This window comes from Panthera uncia, assembly GCF_023721935.1.
Source record: "Panthera uncia isolate 11264 chromosome A1 unlocalized genomic scaffold, Puncia_PCG_1.0 HiC_scaffold_16, whole genome shotgun sequence".
Lineage (NCBI taxonomy): Eukaryota > Metazoa > Chordata > Mammalia > Carnivora > Felidae > Panthera > Panthera uncia.
Window position 1 is genome coordinate 25,560,390 of NW_026057576.1, and position 21,905 is coordinate 25,582,294.

The following is a 21,905-nucleotide window of genomic DNA, read 5'->3' on the forward strand; positions in this document are numbered from 1 at the left end:
TCATTGTGGTTTTACCCTCAAAGTACCAGAAACCTATATATAAATGCTTGAGAGTGACAAAGATCTTATAGAAACAGTAAGACATGATTATTTAACAACCTAGTCATTCTGTCTCTGAGTTAATCAAAACTTTTTCACTGAGTAAAACAGCAAGGAGACTTTTCATTAAATGCTTTGGAACAGATAATCCAAAATCATAGTCAAATATAATTTTATTTTGTTTTAGAATATTCTGGTACATAAAGTGAAATATGGTCACCTAATCCTCTTGGAAATTTATAAATTTCCATTATAATTTATAAATAATGCATAGTGAAGAACTGGAAAATGATCAACCTTTCTTAATGTGTGAAATTATTCTTAATCTTCATTGTTATCATTAAACAAAAGTATTTTTCCTGAGTTTGAAATTGTTGTCCTATGTTTAATGCCTTCCCTGAACTGGAAGAGACGAGGTATTTAAATTTTACACTGTCTTACGAGTTGCATAGAAGAATTCAACTGAACAAGGTATCAGGTTGTGACGACTTAACAACACATATCACAGTATTGCAATTGCTGGTTTATTGACTGCCACCTTTCAGTAGACATTAAACCTCCTAAAGGCTACAAGTGTATTTTTTTTTTAACCTATCTTAGTACCTCAACAAAATTTTGACTGAATATATGAATGGATGATATTAACAGAACGTTGAAAATAAAAATTTAACTTAGATAGCTTTGATTAACTGTAAAATCTAAAATGAGATTTGAAGTCATAAGATGTGGGTTCAAGTCCTGCTTTATCACAAAGTATATGATTTTAAACCTCAATGAGACTTAAGTTTCCTCATCTGAATAAAAAGAATAACAACTGGCCTATGTATTTCAGAATAGCTGTCAAGATAAAATGAGGTAACGTATATAAAAGCCCTTTGTAAATACCCAACAAATGTAATTTTCCATTATTCTACTACCTGTTCATAGAAGACACATATGAATAAAATAAAAAAGTTGAAGATGTAATGAACTACTCACTTTAAAAATACACGCCACATATACCATTTTGCCCCATGTACACATAGCTTGACTCCTCTCTTCAGCCTACAAATATATTTAAAACTCCTGATCAAAAGAAAAAAAAATACCCCTTCCTTTGAGATACACAGCCCCCAGTGCTTTCTCTTCTCTAGTAAATACTATCAAAGAAGAGTGGACACCTACGCATCCTCTTCCGCAGTGTCCTGAAATCCGACTCTGCCACCATTGCCTATAGAACAGCTTCAATATGGTTAATCCACTGGTTTCTTCTCAGTTCTCATTTTCTTCCATCTCTGAAAATTTCTTGTACGCTGTGTCTCTGAAAATTCTGAGTTCCTCTCACATCCACACTGACTTCTTTCTTCAAAATGGGAATACTCTGGTTTTCTTCCCTTATTTCTAATTATTAATCTTTTTTTTTTTTTTTTTTTTTTTTTTTTACTGGTTCAGCCTCTTGGTTCTTCAAACCCAGGTGTTGTATGAGGTTTCACCCTCAAACCTCCTTTTCACTCATCGTGTAATTCTGCCTAGATGATTCAGTCTATTCCAATGGCCTCAGGCCTCATTTCTGCAAAGCCAACTTCTAAAGCTCTATCTTTCTCCCAGCTCCCACCAATGTGACAGGGCTGTATTTCTAGTCATTGACCAAATATTTCCATCTGGATATACTTTGGTCTGCGTGTCAAACTCATTATCCTTCTCCCTTTTCCCAAACTTCTTTCTTCCTCTTGTTGCCACTCTTGGTAGTCAACCAACCAGAAATCTTGGAGTCATCAATGACTTCCCCACTCTTCCTCACCTGTCCTCTTCATTATCTATTAAGAGGATCTACTGATTCTATATCTGAAACGTTTCTCCATCTATTCTCCTCCATCTTAATTTCCATGGTCTTCATTTAGGCTTCATTATTTCTTTTTTAAAGTATTTCGCCTCTTAACTAATTCTCTCTGGCCTGGCCTCTTGCAATTTAAATCCATCCTGTTACAGATGTCGAGAAAATAAAAACACTCCCCTACTTTTTATGCCTACTCTTTAACTGAAAAATCAACTCTAAACTCTCTGACATGGCATGTGAGACCTTAACTGATCTCTTTCCGAACCTGTTTTTCCAGTAACTCCTGCCTACACACTTCTCTCTCTAGAACATGTTACACACTCAATTTCATGCCCTAGTTCATGGTGTTCCCTCTACCTGCTATGGTTGTTCTTCATTTGTCAAAAGCCTGTACATCTTTTGGGCTCATGTGATATATCATTTTCTATATAGCACTTTCCCTATCCTGCCTTCCAGAGAGAATTAATCCTCTCTTCTTCAGTACTCTTCCACGGCTATCAAAATTAAATTTAAGTATTATAAGTGTTTATCTCCTCCATTGCATTAGACTCAAGGGGAAAAATTATTACTTATTTTGACTCACCTATGCTTCACCAGTGCCTGACAAAGAGGGTACCCAATAAATACTGAAATGAACAGACCTATTCCTGATTCATGCAACACAGAAAATAGACCACACTTTATGAATAATCCTCATCTAGATTTTGTTAGAATCAAATAAAAATCATTTGTTTTTGGATAATAGTGAAAATATACCTAAAGATGAATTATCCATTATAATCCTTTTGGTTTTAAGTAAATCAAACAGCTAAATTTGTCTCTTGTCGTTGGTTTAGGAGGAGGCAGGAAACAGCTGTGTAAAAATCCAGTCAATATCTGTAAAAATACATTGAAATCAAATAAGAGACCCTTACTAATGTTATTGTAATATCAAGGTAAAAATCACTAAGTATACTAAAGTCTTTTGTATATTAAAGAGTTAAAGACATTGTGAAGATTAAAAATAATATTAATTCAGTTAAAAGTAAACTTAAGGAAAATTAGATATGTGCTAAAGGGTCAGCACTAAATCGCTGTCATGAAATATTTTTTTATAACTCTGAGAAAATTATCTGAAATAAATACTAACTTAATGAAATTATACTCTGTCTCGCTCTATGACTATAGATCAGGTATCAGCAAATTATGGCCTGTGGGCTAAACCTGCCTGGCGCCTGTTTTTTTCATAAAGACAGTTTTATTGAAATACAGTCGTACTCTTTTGTTTCTGTGTCTTTCCTGTCTGCTTTTGCTGTACAACGGCAAAGCTGAGTAGAGACAGAGACTGCACATACTACAAAGTCTATTTATTATTTATCCTTTAAAGAAAACTAGCAAATTCCTGCTATAATCAGTTGGAAATCTAGTTGAAAACCAAGCCAGTTTGTGTATGTGAGGATTTTTTATTATTCTAGAATTTAGAATCTTTATGCAAAGATTTCTTCTCAAAAATCAAAAGAATAAAAAAAGAAAGGTATGAGGATGTTATGATAGGAAGTATACTGATATGAAATACAAAGAAGATAAATGGTATTCATACCGGATTTTTTAAAAAGAATAAATGATTTAATTTTATACTTATATGCTAGACTGATTATTCTTCATTAACTAGGAAAAGGAGTGGCTATTCTTTATATTATAGCATGTCACTAAAAATTAACTTTTCTACCTCTATTGCTTCAATAAAAAGTAGAAACTTAATTCTTCCTACAAGAATAAAGGGGTAAAGTTCAATATGATTAATTATTTTTAAAAATGAGGGGAGGGAAAGGTGGAAAGAGGAAGAAGGAGAGAAGGGAAAGACGAGAGAGAACCTACTGTACCTCATTCTCTAATTGATATGAAGCCAATCTGTGTACCAAAATTAAGGCCATCTCGGACGTGGGAAAAAAACTTGTCAGGATGGCAGGATGTACAGATGTTGAGATCTTGGTTCAGGTCCTGAATATTCTGTGGTAGAATTCCTCCCCGTTCTAGAAGAATCCTTGGGATAAAGATTTTTTAAAAGATAGCAAGAGTTTATTTTACCAATAGACAAAGCAGTAATGTGTGTGTGTGTGTGTGTGTGTGTGTGTGTGTGTGTGTGTGTATTGGATATTGGTATAAAAGAATTCTGGGAAAGATCTGCTTCCCATGCAAGTTGATTTTCAGATACAAAACATGAACAAGTCCAGGAAATGGTAGATTTTATCACCATTAATCACTTAAATTCATATATAAACTGTAAAACCTTCCATATTGTTCTGCAGACATGACCTGGGAATTTTATAATCAAAATCAAGTACTTATTCAGAAGAAACTTCTAAAGTTACCAGGGTATTGGCAGACAAGATTTATTTGATTCAGAACATGCTTTTTAGTCATTTGGCCCTCCCTTCTCCTGTCCTCCTCTTAACCAGATTTTTCACAGAGAAGTTGTTTCTTCATAAACACTTTATGATATGAAATATGACTATAAATTAGTGACACTAATTCCACAAGTCACATTTAAGAATCAATTTCAATCCTTTCTACTTATGTGCTAAATGAAGCAGAATCTCAGCAAGGTTTTGTTGGCTGGAACAGAAACACAATTCAAATCAGACAATTTTCCTTTATAGGAATGATAATGGCTATTAACAGCAACACTTTGTAATTCAAAATTGTAAGGGGCCATAAAAACCTTGAAAGTGACTATGTGCTTATATTATCTAACATTTTTTCTAAGAAATATATTCCTCTAGTTATAGAATAAAATAATTTTAAAATATCAGCTTTCTGATAGTTTATTGTATTTAGGACATTTTAGCTGAGGAATGTCTATTAAGTACATGGCAAGTTTTCTACATGAAGTCTAAGTAGGTCTCTCAAAACTACATGGTAAATATATCCTCCTTCACTTTTAAATCAGTAAGAGGTACCAGACAGGAAAATTTCATTATTCAAACTTAAATGACAATGTATTTCATAATTAAAATAAGTTTTTATATATATGTGTATGTCAGCTACTTAAATACCTGCCACCTGAATTTTTCTTGGAGTTACTAATTGTTGTCTAAAGTACTTTTCATTTTAGAAACAGGGGCAGCTGGGTGGTTCAGTCAGTTGAGCATCCGACTTGGGCTCAGGTCATGATCTCATGGTTCTTGAGTTTGAGCCCCACACTGGGCTCACTACTCTCAGCACAGAACCCAATGTCCTCCTCTCTCTGGCCTTCCCCCGTTTGTGCATTCTCTCTCTCTCTCTCTCTCTCAAAAATAAATAAATATTTAAAAATAAAATAAAATAAAATACACTGAGGCACTCATGCCATAGAAACTGTACATTAAAAAAAAAAGAGAGAGAGAAAGAAACAATAAGCAATAACCAAACTTGCAGTTCTGTAATGAAGTCAAACCTACCTAGTGGCTTTACGAATGTCAACATAGGGATTTGGTGAATCAAATAACCGTACACATTCAGGATCAAGATTATGAAATCCCTTTGCTGATTCCCTTGGCAGAGTAAAACAGCAAGGTCCTACTGAAGGTCCAAGTACAACAATAATGTCTTCCAAACTACAGCCGTATTCTGTGATCAGAGCATGCACTGTAGCCATAGCAACACCTAACAAAGTACCTCTCCAACCTGGTAAATAGGAAGAAAAAAAGGTAAGGGAAGTTAAAATGTAACATTGCACCTTAATTTATATCTAACTTAAAAATGAACAGTTTGTGTATTTTTCAGTCCAGAAACAGCAAATAAATCACAAAATTAATTAAGCTAAATAATCAATTAACTAAAATACTGGTTTTTAAATAAGGTATGTTATGCAAAGCACCTGACACAGAAAACATATTTAATGAGGGGTCCCGTCCACTTTCTTTAAAAATATTCTACAGCTTCAGTTTCCACTGGGATTATATATAACTTGTTAGTATTCTCTCTCCTTCACTTTTTTCAAATTTTTTTAAATTGTGGGGAAAAATATGTAAAATAAAATTTACCATTTTAACTCTTTTTAAGTGTATACTTCAGTAATGTTAAATACGTTCATCTTGCAAAACTGAAACTCTATACCCATTAAATAACAACTCCCCCTCACCACTTTCCCCTCGCCCTGGTACCCACCATTCTACTTTGTTTCTATGAATTTGCTGACTATAGATAAGCCATGTAAGTGGAATCTTAAAAGTGTCTCTTTGTGACTGACTTATGACACTTAGCATGATGTCCTCAAACCCCTCATTCGGGTGTCAGGATTTCCTTCCTTTTTAATGCTAAATAATATTCCATTGTCTGTATATATCGCATTGTGTTTATCTATTCATCCATCTGTGGACTCTTGGATTGCTTCCACCTCTTTGCCATCGTGAATCATTCTGCCACGAGTATGGGTATGCAAGTATCTTGTCAAGATCCTGCTTTCAATTCTTTTGGATATACCCAGAAGTACTGGATACCAGGACTTCTACCTAGAAGTAGAATTGCTGGATCATATGGTAATTCTATTTAAAAATTTCTGAGGAACCATCACATTATTTTCTATAGCAGCTGCACCATTTTACATTCCCACTATTCCCACCAATAGTACATCAGGGTTCCAGTTTCTCCACATCCTTACCAAAATTTGCTATTTTCGTTTGTTTTTAATATCAGCTATCCTAAGGAGTGTGAGGTGGTATCTCATCGTGGTTTTGATTTGCATTTCCCTAATTATTAGTGACATTAAGCATATTTCACATGCTTGTTGGCCATTTGCTTATCATATTTGGAGAAATGTCTAGTCAAGTCCTTTGCCTATTTTTCTGGGTTGTTTTTTTGTTGTTGAATTATAGGAGTTCTTTATACATTCTGGACATTAATCCCTTTTCGGATATGTGAATTGCAAACATTTTCTCCCATTCTATGGGTTGCCTTTTACCTGTGTTGATGCTGTTTGTAATTCTGATGAAATCCAATTTATCTATTTATACTTCTGTTCCTTGTGCTTTCGGTATCACAACTATAAAGCCACTGCCTCATCCAAGTTCATAAGGATTTACACTGTTTTCTTTGATGAATTTTATAGATTTAGGTCTTACATGTAGGTCTTTAACCCAATTTGAGTTAATTTTTATATATGATGTGAGATAAGGGTCTAATATCATTCTTTTCTATGTGAATATCCAGTTTTCTCAGCACTATTTGTTGAAGAGACTATCCTTTCCCCACTGTATAGTCTAGGCACCTTGTTAAAAATCTTTTGACCATATGCAAGGGTTTATTTCTGGGACCTCTGTTCTGCTCCATTGGTCGATATGTCTGTCTTATGCCAGTACCATACTGTTTTGATTACTGTGGCTTTATAATAAGTTTTGAAATCAGAGAGTGTCAGACCTCTAACTTTGTTCAAGAGTGTTTCATTTTGACAGCTTTAATCTTTGATATTTAAAAATAATGTTTCAAAACCTAAGAAGTAACAAATAAGATTTTTTTTATATCCAGGAACTAAGACTCAAACGTTAAATAACATTTTGATAATGGCAAATCAAAATTTGACTTCTAGTCATCCAATCCCATAACTCTAGCTAGATCAAAAGAAAAATATGCCATTTTCTTATTTATCTTTTGTCTAAAAAGCAAAGTAGTCCTAGATTTACAAGCAGAAGGAAATCTGAAAGATCATCCCTTATTTCACATAGAGTAGTAACCAAAAGATAATTTAAATAGCATTTTAAAATACCTTTAGAAAACAAAATTCCATAACCTTAACACAGCATCTAAAAATCCTTTGTTCTTATCTTTAGATAATAAAGGCACTAGACTATAACGTATTAAACTAAACGACTTTTTCCAAACATATCTTGCTTTTTCTTACCTCCATACCTTTTACACATGCTGTTGTACCTTCCCCTTCATGAATACCTTTCTGCAGCATGCTTAACCTTCCTATTCCCCATTGCCCAGACTTCAAGGGTTCTCAACCAGAGGCAGTACCACTCCCTTTGGAATGTTCTGAAAAGCATGAAGGCTTTCTTTTTGTTGCTGCTTTTCTTACAACAACGGGGGGGGGGGGGTTGCTACTGGCATTAAGAATTTTGGAAGCCAAGCAAACTGCAATATAAGATTATCTTGCCCACAATGTTAACATTTTGGCACCCCTGCTGAGAAACATTGGTACCTAATCAGGTCTTGCAAATTCCTCAGAAATCAGCCTGGTTACTGCTTCCTTTGGGAATTCTACTCTGATTCATATAATTTGACTTAGGTACTGCCCTCACCTACTCCTATAATAAGAGTATGCTGGTTCTACCCCTTTATACTTAATACCATGTAATTAACTGTCTTGTAATGCACGCCATAAAGAAATTATAATTTTGCCTATACTACAAAATTGGTAAAACCTTAAATGCTTCATTAAGGATACTTACCAGAGTGAGCAACCCCACATGCTTTTTTGACAGGATCAGCAAAAACTATTGGTATACAGTCAGCACCAAGAGCTGCTATTGTGACTCCCCTCTGATTTGTGGTGATTCCATCGTAAGATTCAGGCTCCTTCCTTCCCATAATCCAGACGTCATTGGCATGATCAGTCTAATACCAAAGATGTGTGATAAAAATATTTTGAAAGTAGGATTTCTCATACCATAAGCTTTTCTGAAAATACTCTTTTTGTACAAAATTAAACAATCAGTTTACTATTACCAGCAAGCATTAAGTATATCACTTCTGTATGTGGTAAAATACCAAATTTACTTATCACTTAACTTTTGGTATTATAATCTCTGCATATTTTAGTCAAAGGAAAACACACTTTAACACTTAAAAATTTAATACAGTACATCACAAACATCTCCTACCAGAGATGAGTAAATCTCTACTTGCAGCACTTTCCAAAGAGTATTACTTAAGGAAAGAAGTTAATTACCAAATCAATGATATTTTTACTTTTCCTGATTCAAATAAACCTAGCATTCTGTAAGGAACAAGGCATCCATTGTGACCCTAGTTCCTCCTAATGTTGATTTAGAAAATAATAGCCTTTTTCTCCCATCATTCTGGAATCTTCCTTCTGAATCAAAAAGGGCAGTGATACCATACCCTGAGAATTAAAAGTACTTTTAGACATGAGTAGCTTCAGGTGAAATCTATCACAGAATTGATATTTAAGCTATAGAGTACAGATCTAAGAAAAACAACCATAAGCATTATCCTAACATTTTCAGTAAAACACCAGATGCAAAAGTTAAACAGCTTGATTAAAGTCCATGAAGTCATTAGCAGAGTCAAGAATATACTTTGCATCTTCTGAAACATGAAACAAAACTTTACCTTTATTTGGTAAAATTTCTCCACATTAAATCCTGCGGCATTCCCCAACCTACGCAGATTTTCTTGGACAACAACCTTGGGATCCCTCCGTTTGGAACTACTGAAGAGATTGAATGAGCTAAGAGTTGGTATGTAAGATATTCCACCTGTCCTCGTAGTAAATCCATGCAAGAAAATATCTATCGAATAGAAGTAGTGAAGATTAAAAATATGCTATACAAAGACTATAGAGCATTACCAACCCAGTCTCACAGTAAGACTTTCCCTGATCACCTCAAGCTGCATGTTTTTCTGGCTTCCAATTTCTACAGCACTGTGTACCTCCATGTATTCTTGTTATACACGATTTGTGTTTGCTCTACCTTACCCATGGGACTATTGCTTTTCAAAGGGTATCTTCTGTCCCATTTGTCTTTGGTATTCCTCATAGCATACAGCTCACAGTAAATATCATTTAACCAAGAGTAAGATGGACTCTTAAATTTCATTCTTCTGTCTAAACGCCAATGAGTTAAGGTTCCAGAATTTCTAAATAGGAGATGCTTAGGGTCATAAATCTCATTTTAAAGGAAGCCTGGGATGGGGCGCCTGGGTGGCTCAGTCGGTTAAGCGGCCGACTTTGGCCCAGGTCATGATCTCACGGTCCGTGAGTTCGAGCCCTGCGTCGGGCTCTGTGCTGACAGCTCAGAGCCTGGATCCTGTTTCAGATTCTGTGTCTCCCTCTCTCTGACCCTCCCCCGTTCATGCTTTGTGTCTCTCTGTCTCAAAAATAAATAAACGCTAAAAAAAAAAAAGTTAAAAAAAAAAAAAAAAAAGGAAGCCTGGGGGATTTGTCTTAAATCACACACACAATTGCACAAAGCAAATTTATTTATTTAGGGTGGCTCTGAAGGGACTGTCCCTCGACACTGCTGACACTACAAGGCCATCCCTGATACTCCCATGTTGCAGCTGATGCCAATGAGCTTATAAACCCTACAGTCTACAAAAGACAGGAGGGGGAAAAAGGTGACCAGCCTCTAAAGAAAGACTGTTTTTTTTCATGTACAACACAGTGTTTAATATACCTGAGATTAATGGAGATGTGATAATGGTTAATTCTCCTTTCAGAGCTGGCAGACTTCTCAAATATGTTTTTATTTCATTCTGGATTGCTTCTTGTTCTTGATCTGTGATCATGTTTATTTCTTGTTCTTGATCTGTGATCATGATCATGGACTGTTTCACAAGACCTCCCCTCAAAGTCACCTGTAAATCTTCAAACTCAAAATTGTAAACGTTGGTGAAGAGTTGATCAATAAAAGCTTTCAGCAATGTCTTCCGGTGCTTGGGTACAATTACCTTAATGCTGCTCAAGTTTTTTTCATCAATTTTTTGTTTAATGGTATACAAAGAGGCAGCCATACTAGGATTGCTAACAGTCTCAAACTCTCTCAAGACAGCTGATAATCCATTGCTTGCTTCCAATTCAAAGTTATGTTCCCCATCCCTTTCACAGCTGATGCTATTACAACACATTATGCAAAGAAACTTGGCCTTGGCAGCATGATGGTATCGGACAGCATTCAGTGTCTTCAGTAATAGCTGGTGACTGTTTTTCTGAGAGTTAAATTTCAAACCAAAGAAATCAATCAACACTGCTTCTGCCATCCTTCAGTAGGGTACGCAGCCCTTCAAACACTTCTGTGCCTCCTAAGAAATTACCTATAAAGAAAAATTAGCCTAAGAATGCAAAATTATATCACCTTCTTATGGTTACAACAGAAATTTGTGCCTACATCAAAAAAAAAAAAAAAAAAAAGGTTCACGGATCTAAAAATGTAGTAAAATAGTAAATCTAGACTTCTCCCATTAAAGCCAGTCCACTATCTGTCCTACGTGAACCATGAGAGGAGAACCATCTTTTAATTTGTTTTGTGAAAGTACCTGTACATATTTTCAGCAGGACTACAGTTCCTCTGTGTGTGTGTGTGTGTGTGTGTGTGTGTGTTTGCACACAGCAAGTTTTAAGTAGGGAATTACTTGTTGACTTAGACGAAGTCTTGTTTTTTAATTACAGGGTGTCAGTTTATGTTACATACATCATTAATCTTGATGTGACTGGCATATTAGGTCACACCTCTTCATGACACATTGGGGCCTTAAATTCAACAGATTAAATGGAGCTGCACTAAAATTCACGCTTTTAAGGGGATAAAAGCTGAGACGATCCAGGATTTACAAAGCACTCCAAGTAGGGCAATGGGCACAAAGACTACCACGATTTGGATCAGACGCGCTGCCTACCCTCTTGCTTACTCAGGGCCCAGGCCCCGCCCAGAGTGGATCTTCACCCCTCCAGCCCCAGCACTCCCACCCCAGGGCCTCCGCTTTCTCTTCAGGGGCCGCTCCCAACCTCCACTCCATACCGTACTGGGCTCCCGCTGAAGTTAACCTCGCCAGTTTTGAAAAACATTGAGAGAAGCTAGGAGGGTGACGGCCTCCTTCCCCTCTGCCTTGGGAAATGCCACAAAAAGCGTCTGTCCCGGCCCGGTCCCACGCTCGGTCTCCACCTGCCCGAGCTCCACCACCGCCTCTTCCCCGCCCCTTTGGCACTTCCTGACATACGGATGTGCACCGTAGGCAGTTTTCCCCGTGCCGCCTGCCCACGCTCGGCTTAGACCTATACTCCCAGTCTGCTGCGAGCTCGGAAGCGCTCGGCAGCCACCGCCACCACCCCAGCCCCGAGCCAGGACGGAACCCGGAAGCCGCGAGCTGGGCACCTGGAATCCTAAGCCCCGCCCCGCGGCCCCGCCCACTGCGGCGCCCGCCCCACCTCACCCACCTCACGGCCGATCAGCCGCGGGGTGGTGTGCCGGCTTAGCGTGGACTCGACGGCCGGGGGGTCCAGCTGTTGCAGAGGCCCGGGCCCGGCCAGGCCGGCGAGCGGCACGGGGGCACGAGCGAGTTCGAGGGAGAGGGCTGGGCACCGAGCGGCCAAGGCGGGCCGAGCCCCAGCACGGGGAAAGCCCGGGAAGAGCCGAGAGGCGGCCACCTCAGTAGTTCCGGGTCAGCGCGGCCCGTCGAGGCCGTCCTCCGCCGCCCTGTCTAGGCAAGAGAAACAGGAACCGGGGCCCTTTGGCCGGAGCCAGGCGGGTCAGCGGGCGGGGGCCAGGGCGGCCGGCCGTGAGGGGGAGCGGGCGGGCGGGCAGCTAGACTGGAGGGCCCGTGTGAGGAGCTGGCCGGCGGGAGGCCGGACCCGTGAGGGGAGCGGGTCGGCGGGGAGGAGGAGGGTCCGCGAAGGGGCGGGCTGGCGGGCTGGCCCCTGTGCGGGGTAAGGCGGGAGAACGTCGTGGGGAACCAATCGCAGACGCCGTTCTGTGAATGGATTCCGTCTCCGGGAGTGGGCTTCCCCAAATCGGCACCCCCCTCCCGCCCAAGCAGTCCCGGACCAGCTGTGTGAGCCAGAGTTTTGGTTTCATCCCTAGAGCCCAACCCTGAGAACCTCCTATGGTTCAAGTAACAGGCCTTCCCGGGGCGGGGATTTGGTTTGTTGTTCTTGCTTTTTTGTTTGTTTGTTTATTTTTGAGAGACAATGTGCCAGCAGGGGAGGGGCAGAAGGGGGGCGCGGAACAGGATCCAAGGCTGGCTCTGGTCTAACAGCGGAGGGCATGATCTGGGCTGGAACTCACTAACCCGGAGAGCAAGACCTGAGCCAAGGTCAGATGCTTATCCCACGGAGCCACCCAGGCGGCCGCTTGCTGTTGTTTTTTACAGTGTGTTGTTTGTTCCCGGAAACAACTTGGTTGAACCTTCCTTTGCCTTTTTGCTGATTCTGCCTTACTTGCTGACGGGACCAAAACTCCATACAGCCCCTTGTACTGACTTTTTTTTGTATGCCCGTTTAAAAATATGAGCCCCTTGTAGAACATTAGAAGGCAGTGACTCTTAGAAATGTAATAAATTAGCATCCCTTATCTAACCTCGAAGAGGGTAACACTCATTTAAAAATATTGAACAGCTGCTACATGGAAGGCAGATGCCATGGTAAAGGGAGAGTCAATCCGACCTTCACAGAGTAGGAGAAAGGGTGCTTCCTGTGGAACTGGTTATGATGGAAGGAGAGGTCCCTTTTGTCTTCATTGTTGCTTAGATGATAAATGCTGAAGAAATTTAACCTGAAAGAGAGAGCCTTACATATCTGGGAGTTTAGAAGAGCATTTGGAAGTGGGCAAGTGCTTCCATTCTATTTAACTCGGTGATGGGATCGCCAGCCCAGAACAGGAACTTCCTGTTTAGTGTCCCTGGCAGGTGTTCTGTCCAAATTTGTATTTTCATGATTTTTGTTGGACATTTGTTAAAAACTCTGAGTGGTAGATGGTACACTTGATCAGAAGGTGCACTCTGCTCTCTGAGTTTTATGTTAAGTATTACCTTAAGTAAAATAGAAATCTTTTGAGTTACAAAGCTGGTTTAAAACGTTTATCCCTGTTTTTATAGACAATGGTGGGAATTTATTTTCTTTTCCTGAAACAGTAGTGGCAGTAAAAAGTTTAAAAATATTTCAGGGGCGTGTGGGTGGCTCAGTCGGTTAAGCAGCCGACTTGGGCTCAGGTCATGATCTCCCCCTTGGAAGGTTGGAGAGTCGAGAGCCTGCATCAGGCTCTGTGCTGACAACTCAGAGCCTGGAGCCTGCTTCAGATTCTGTGTCTCCCTCTCTCTCTCCGCCCCTCCCCTGCTCGTGCTCTGTTTCTCTCTCAAAAATAAATAAAGGTTAAAAATTTTTTTTAATGTTTCAAAATAGGGAAGCTACCAGGAAAGTGATAGTTTGTCATCTTGTTGTATTTACATACTGTTTCCTTTCACCAGTTGTTCCTAGACTACTATCTAGCCTCATCTCCTAACTCTCTCTTCCCTCATCCCGGTTTACCCCACTCCGGTGGTTCTTAATCCTGGCTGCATCTCAGAACTACAAGTAGAACCTACAAAAAAAATAAATAGATCTAGGGACTCCACTCCATATACATTTAAATCAGAATCTCTGGGAGTCAAGTCTGGGCTTGTTTTTCCCTGCTGTTTGTTTTCTTTTAATCTGTACAGATGATTCAGATACATAATTAGGTTTGAAGAAACAAATGCCTTATTCCCAAGCCATTTAAACTAAAGGCTGTTCCTTGGATGAACTACAAGATTTTTATCCTTTACATTTGCTATTCCTTTTTACTTAAAACACCCTTCTCTTTTTACGCTTATTTGCTGCTTATTTAAGATCTTTAAAGCCAATCATAACTTTCCTTGAATCCCCATCCCCTCACCAGACAGAATTAATTGCTTCCTCCTTAGCATTTTGTTCACACAGAAGAAGCCCTCTCATTGATGTACTCTGGACCCATAACCTACTAATAAATTGAAAAAGTCAATTAAACATTGAAGGTATTCATATTTTTTTATTTTTTTAATATTTTTAATATTTGTTTATTTTTGAGTGAGACAGAGAGTGGGCAGGGGAGGGGCAGAAAGAGAGAGAGAGAGGGAGACACAGAATCCAAAACTGGCTCCAAGCTCCGAGCTGTTAGCACAGAGCCTGACTCAGGGCTTGAACCCATGAACCATGAGATCATGACCTAAGCCGAAGTCAGATACTCAACCTACTGAGCCACCTAGGTGCCCTGAAGTGTAAACTTTATAAGAATGAACTTGATCGTATATGACTTTTCTCTAAATAAAGCTTTTTTAAAAAGTTTATTTATTTTGAGAGAGAGAGAGAGACAAAGAGCACATGCAAGTGGGGGAGGGGCAGAGAAAGAGGGAGACAAACAATCCCAAGCAGGCTCCAAGCTGAGTTCAATGTGGGGCTCTAACTCACCAATCCTGAGATCCCCACCTGAGCTACATGATCTGAGATGAAGTTGGATACTTAACCCACTGAACCACCCAGGCACCCCAAAGCTATTTTTTGTTTGTTTGTTTGTTTTTTATTTTTGTTTTATGTGTTTTGGTCAGTTTAACCCCAAGAGTCATGATAGAAATATAACATAAATATCTTAAACATTTTGTTTTAGCCTAAAACAACTATATGCTCATTTGCCAATCTACTGAGAAAGCCATGGCGTTTTCTTTGCACAAGTTCTGATTAGAGTTTTGTGTGGCATTTCTTGCATAAACTACACCTCTAAACCATCAGCAAAGATTTCCTAAGATTTTATTCCTTTAAGAGGAAAATAATTTAAAGGCACTTGCAGAGCTGTCTGAGTGCAGATTTCTCCTTTATAATCTTTTATTGTGATCTCACACATTCAAACAACTCACAGTTTGGGGGTCTTTCCAGAATATTAAACTTTAGATTTTAAAGAAACAATGAAATTTATTTTCACACTATTTCATCACTTTACATATTACTAAATTATGAAAGCACAATAACAAGTACAACTGGCATAAACAGGTTTGGGAACAAACACAGGTAACTCAGTGTCAGATTGTACTGATAGGAGCAGAAGTAGACAGATTCACGGGAGAGTAGTTTCCTAACCAGTCAGCATGATGTGGGAATTAGCAGTTTATGATTTATAAAGGAAATAGAATGAGTTAATTGGTTAGAGTTTTTAGTGTAAGTAGACTAAGAGAGCAACTACTATACCTCTACATTTTAATTATTTTACTGTGTGTCTATCGCCTTCATAGAGACGTAGAGCATTCTGAGGGCAGAGATAGTGCCTGGCTATTAAAGGAAACTTTGGGGGAAACCCTAAAAGTTCTTCTGTCACCATATAAATCTTTAATCTTCTTATGAAAACAAATGAAATTCTGAAAAACGAACAGTTGTTTTTAAGACATTTACATTAATTCATGGGTCCCTCAAGAAAAGTAAATGTAATATTGCGCATTTCCTTGTTAAAAGCTTATATTAATTTCCTAAGGCTGCCATAACAAATTACCACAAACTGGATAGCTAAAAGCGACAAAAATGTATTCTCTCGTAGTTATGGAAGCAGAAGTCCCAAATCTAGGTGTTCTCATGACCATGTTTCTTTCAAAGTGTCTCATTTTCGTTGCCTCTTCAGCTTCTGGTAGCTCCAGGTGTTTCATTCCTTGGCTTGGGGCTCCATGTCTTGAGCCTCCTATGGTCTTCTTAATGTGCATCTGAATCTCAAATCTCCCTCTACCTTTCTGCTGTAAGAACACTTGTGTGGAAATAATGGCCAACCATATGAGAATAAGCAAAGATTATTTACTCAGAGTTTGCTATGGCAAGGAAGTCAGCCACCATCACTTGTGGGTTGGCAAAGTAGGAAAGCTTTATAGTGGAAAAAAAGGAAATCTTCAAGTATACCCTGATTAGAGGCAATTGGCATGGGGAAGCTGTAAGTGGGCTAACTAGAAGCAAGGCATCCTATGCGATTGGTTAAGTGTGCATATTTGGCTTTCTCTGATTGATCCCAAGATAGAAGTGGTGACAAAAATTAGGGAAGCTGTCAGTTATTCAGCAAACCAGCAAACACTGGTCATTTGGGGCCAGTTGTTACAGAAGTTTTTGTTTGGCTTCTAGAATTGTTATTAGAGATAGTGCTCTGGCTTCCTACAAGCCTGGCTTATAGACAGCAGGATGGTTTCCTGGTCTGGTTACTGTAGGAAACAGGTTGGTTTCCTGAGTTGGTTGCTGCCAATTGTAGGTCAGAATTCTGTATTTATATATGGTCTGCCCACTGTTTGCATAGCCCATCTCTCACCTGTCATTGGATTCAGGGCTAATCCTAAATCCAGGATGATCTCATTTCAAGATCCTTAACTACAACTGCAAACACCATTTTTCCAAATTAGCACATTCACAGATTCTGGAGTTTGGGACATGGACATATAGGTGTGGGGGCACCATTCAACCTACAAGCTCCTCTTGGTTTAGAAATCATGCTTACTTGTACACAGAGTAAAAACAAAAAACAAAAAACCTTGCTTCTTACTGTCCTGAATGAAACACGTAGGTAGGTTGTGACTGGATTTCATCATACACCTATCATTTCTATTTGAAACAGTTGCCTAGCTATCCCTTAAAACTTGGATTCAAGCTGCGGATCAATCTTTGTATGTTTACACTTTAAAACAAGACATCTTGGTAGTCTATTACTAGTGGACATTCAGAGAAATCTCACCTTTTGTAGAAAGCTAGAAGCAGGGTGGTTAATGTATTAATGTTGCCTGTATTGTCTTTGATAGGAAGTTAAGGAACACTGCAAATCCTGGTTTTTTTCTTTCTGTTTTCAGCATCCTGAAACCTTAATCACATTGCCTAGTCAAAGAAGAGAGTAATGACTACTCTTAGCAGATCCCAACACACTAGTATATAATAGGTATGAATACATTTTTAATGATCCATTTAATTAGTTCCTTTGGATGATGTTATAACTTCTCTTAAAAACATGTGGTTGAAAAGAATTATAGTCTTTTTTACCTGAAAGGTGTGTATTCTTACTTATTTGTGTGGTGGGTGACATTTTCCCCACTATTATCTTTATTTGTTAGAATTGAACCACCCAGATCTGAGTTCATCATGTTTATGGCAAATAGAGACCATAATTTAAAATTTGCTTGATTCCAGGGAACTCTTTAATCTCATCTTTCCCCAGGTTAATTTTCTTTAGCTTTCCCAGCTAAATATCAGCTTTAGATATTAAACTCCCCCACCCACTTAGAAAGCAAAAATAGTTTCACACAAAAATTATGTTTCTGGTAATATTTTCTGTTTTCTGAAAAGTCGCTATTTTAAAAGGGTAGGATGAAATTATAAGCTACTTTAACTGCCTAGCTGTCACATGACAGCTTTTCCCATTCAGAATGAAAACCGGTGCTTATATGACATGGTTGCACATACACAATTACCTCCTCGTAGTGCTTCTAAGCCAAAAGCTCTCAAAAGCCCAGAGGAGTTTGACAGTCTTGCTTTATTTTGCTCATTAACTTGGAAGAGGTACCAGATGATGAGTTTCCAAAAGCTGGAACCATGGCCTTTTAAAAATATCCCAAGGGTCAAATAGAGGGGCTTGCCTCTTCAATGCAAAAGAGATAATGCACAAATTATGCTTATCACAGTGCTTTCATACATGTTAAGTGCCTAATAAATGTGAATTTGAATCCTAATTGTTTCAAATTCCATCCTTCCTACTTGTTGGATATGTGACCTTTGGCTAATTTCTTAATTTTTCCAAGTCTTAGTTTACTCATCTATAGAATATAGGTAAAAATAGTATCTAGCTTATAGGATTGTTCTGAGGGAAAATACAGATAATTCATGTAAAAGCACTTAGAACAATGTCAGTTACTTGTAAGTACTCAATCAATGTTGATTATAGTTAATATAGAAAAATGATAGTTTACTATAGTATTTTTATTAACTTATTTTCTGTAAAGCTAATTTTTTAGTTGAAAGTATATTTTCTAAATGATTGTGTTTTATATATAGTTTGAACATTTACTATTAAATACTGCAGTTTTTTTTTTTAAATCAGAGTCACTTAATTTGTCTTTATATTCCTCAAAATACCTTACGTATTATATGTACCCACATATGTGGTTTGAATGAAAGAGTAATTGAGGGGCACTTGGGTGGCTCAGTCGGTTGAGCCTCTGACTTTGGCTCAGGTCATGATCTCACAGTTCGTGAGTTCGAACCCCGCGTCGGGCTCCGTGCTGACAGCTCAGAGCCTAGAGCCTGCTTCAGATTCTGTCTCTCTCTCTCTCTCTCTCTCTCTCTCTCTCTCTCTCTCTCTGACCTTCCCCTGCTCACACTCTGTCTTCTCTATCTCTCAAAAATAAATGTTAAAAAAAAAAGAAAGAAATTGATACTGTCTAGTCTCTAAACTCTTGTTTTCATTGATTTAAATGATTGTAATGAATTATCAGTAGATGGCAGTAGTTTGTTTTCTTTTTTATCTTTTGTCCATTTTGCAATAGAGACCAGAAAAAACTACAATTTTCCCAATTTTAAAGCATATATCCTTTCACAAATAGTTGGTTTAAATAAATGTCACCCAAGGGTTTTTCAATTTATGTTGCTTTAGAAATAGAGATCAAGAAGTACCAGTTATGTTATTTTTTATTATTATAAATCTAATGTTTTCCATTTTTTGAGATTTCTCCAACAAATTTTTAGGGAATACAAAAATGAGTAAGACACTGTATGTGTCTTCCTGGAGCTTATAGTCTAGTGGGGAAATATGTATAAAATGATGGAAATAATAAGAATAAAAATTGTAGGGGCGCCTGGGTGGCTCAGTCGGTTAAGCATCTGACTTCAGCTCAGGTCATGATCTCACAGTCCGTGAGTTCCAGCCCTGCGTCGGGCTCTGTGCTGACAGCTCGGAGCCTGGAGCCTGCTTCAGATTCTGTGTCTCCCTCTCTCTGACCCTCCCCTGTTCATTCTCTCTCTCTCTCTCTCTCTCTCTCTCTCAAAAATAAATAAACATTAAAAAAATTTTTTTAATAAAAAAAGAAAAATTGTTAAGTAGCAGGAATTTGCTAAATGTTGTCATGCACTATTTGAGTCCTCACAATAATTCTAATGAAACAGGCATTACTATTGTTTCTGTTTTATAGATAAAGAATCTGACGCCCAGGTTGGGCCTAATAAACTAGTAAGTGGTACAATCTGAATTCAAATCTGGCTGTGTCTTACTTTATGACCTAAACTGTCATCACAGGATAACAGATATAGAAAAAATTGCACCAGAAAGAGGGAGGGATTATATCTACCCAAAAAGATCAAAAAAGACTTCTTAAAGAAGATGCCATCTGTGATGAAGTTGAAAGATTGGTTGTGATGTTGACATGGCAGGAACAGTATTTTAGGAGATTCTATCAGTAGAACAGGGTAAATTGGAATGAAGATAGACTACAAACAGACACCTAGAAAGTGACAGGCACTGTTTCAGGTCTCTACCTTTGTGGACCTTATATTAGTAAAGGGAGATAGGAAGAAACAAATGTATATAAAATATCAGTAGTGACAAATGCTATTAAGAAAAATGAGGCAGGGTCAGAAAATGGAGAATGAAGAAGGGGAGGTCATGTTTTAAAGAAGGTTATCAGGGAAGTCTTCTCTACTAAGATAGTATTTGGAAGTGCTAAGTAGTGAGTGAATCCTAATATAATTTAAAGAGGGAACTACCAGGTTTTGCTAAAAGAATTGCATGCAGCATGTAAAAGAAAAGTCAAGATTCTGGCTTGTCCTTCGGGTAGATAATTGAGACAGAAGTCCTGGGCCACTTATTTGGAGAGTATCTTAAGGGATTTCCCAAAGGGCCTATGAAACATCCACAATGAACTCTTATCTATGATTATCTTGAAGAAGTCTTGTTGAATTGCTGAGTGTTCTTTCTTTCTTTCTTTCTTTCTTTCTTTCTTTCTTTATTGGAGAGGGAGCTGCCATTTATTTAGCTTTGCTCCCTCCTGTTCTATACTTTTTTAGAGAACTCCTTACTAATGTCTCCAGGGTTTGGGGCCTAAACAGGAAAAACTTAATTTATTGAGATGGAGGAGACTGGGAAGGAGCAGGTTTAGTGGTGGTGGTAGAGTGAACAGAGAAATACATAGTTCAGTTTGGACTATATTAAATTGAAATTCCTGTAAAAACCCAAGTGAAGATATCAGGTAGGCAATTTTGGTATGAGTCTGGAGGTCAAGAAGGATGTTCAGATTAGAGATATGAATAGGATAAAACCTGTAAGTGGGTTTTAAGGCTATGCAACTAGGTGACATTAGTTGAAGAGTGAGTATGGAGAAGATGCCTGAGGACTTAGCATTGGGACATTGACATAGATGAGAAAGCTGAAGAGGAACTAGCAAAGGAAACCCTAGACAAAGTCCATAATAATTACTCACTATATATGTCAGGTACTATGCTAAGCATGCTACCTATATTACGTTAATTATTATGACAGCACTGTGAGGCTTTATAGATGAGGACCCTGATGGTCAAAGAAGTTAAGAAATTGTCTCAAGGTCATAACAGCTAAAGAGCAGGAGAACCAAGATTCAAATACAGTTCAGTTTTCCTCCAAAGCTTTTTCACTTAACCATTGTGTTTTAATTTTAGGAACTAATGATGAAATATCCTTGCCATCCCTTTGAGGTTTTTGACAATTAATTTGCTTTCAGGATCACCAGGATATATGACAGGAAAAAAAAAAAAAACAAAGAAAAGTGAGAAATTATCAATATTGATTATTTTATAGGCACAAAAAAGGTGAATCAAAAAAGGGGGAAGAGACACAGAAGAATGTCAGGCAACAGAGAAATGAAGAGTCAAGGAGTTCCTGAAGAAGGTAATGAAGCAATCTTAAGAAATAAATAAAAGATAGGCAACAACAAAAAGGTAGTATGATAGGATAATTGTGTTAAAATTTATAGCCAAATAGAACAGAAGGGAACTGTTAAATTTCTCGAAGAAGGAACTTATATGTTGTTTAGAAAAGGCATAACAACCTGGAAATACAGGCCTATAATGAAAATTCATCAACTATAATCGCTATATAGTTGTTACAGTAGCATTGTATGTATATGTATAAATGGTCTGGATAAAATAGATAGGACAATCAAAATATTTCTACCGTTCTGTACAGGAACAGGTATAACATTACAGTAGGTGATTCTGAGTTGTGTATTATTATGGCATTTGATTTTGGTTTTGTTTATGGTCAGAAAGGGAATATTATCAACCCTAAATCTACTTTATTGATGACAAACATCACATTTTTCATGACTTTGA

General features: G+C 38.1%; 2 protein-coding genes across 4 annotated transcripts in view; one reads left to right on the top strand and one right to left on the bottom strand.

Moving 5' to 3' along the window:
• Positions 1 to 1,413: 1,413 nt before the first annotated feature.
• LACC1 (laccase domain containing 1) lies at positions 1,414 to 12,078 on the bottom strand. Of its 2 annotated transcripts, none has more exons than XM_049647449.1 (7): positions 11,994 to 12,078; positions 10,237 to 10,873; positions 9,170 to 9,348; positions 8,266 to 8,431; positions 5,275 to 5,500; positions 3,718 to 3,878; positions 1,414 to 2,731 (listed from the first exon to the last, which is right to left on the bottom strand). In XM_049647449.1, exons 2-6 carry the CDS (start codon positions 10,817 to 10,819, stop codon positions 3,719 to 3,721), a joined length of 1,314 nt encoding a protein of 437 aa, XP_049503406.1. In that variant the 5' UTR covers positions 10,820 to 10,873; positions 11,994 to 12,078; the 3' UTR covers positions 1,414 to 2,731; position 3,718. The 2 variants fall into 2 exon arrangements, with proteins under 2 accessions (XP_049503406.1, XP_049503407.1); XM_049647450.1 differs by lacking the exon at positions 11,994 to 12,078 and adding an exon at positions 11,578 to 11,916.
• Positions 12,079 to 12,435: 357 nt separating this feature from the next.
• CCDC122 (coiled-coil domain containing 122) overlaps positions 12,436 to 21,905 on the top strand; it is a 39,516-nt gene continuing 30,046 nt past the window's right edge. Inside the window, exons 1-3 of one of the 2 annotated variants that reach the window (XM_049647453.1) lie at positions 12,436 to 14,581; positions 17,408 to 17,493; positions 21,373 to 21,462. In XM_049647453.1, the coding sequence (XP_049503410.1) occupies positions 21,417 to 21,462 (46 nt within the window). In that variant the 5' untranslated portion in view covers positions 12,436 to 14,581; positions 17,408 to 17,493; positions 21,373 to 21,416. Of the gene's footprint in view, positions 14,582 to 14,608; positions 17,494 to 21,372; positions 21,463 to 21,905 lie in introns of those variants that run through there. The other variant, XM_049647451.1, reaches the window with a different exon arrangement.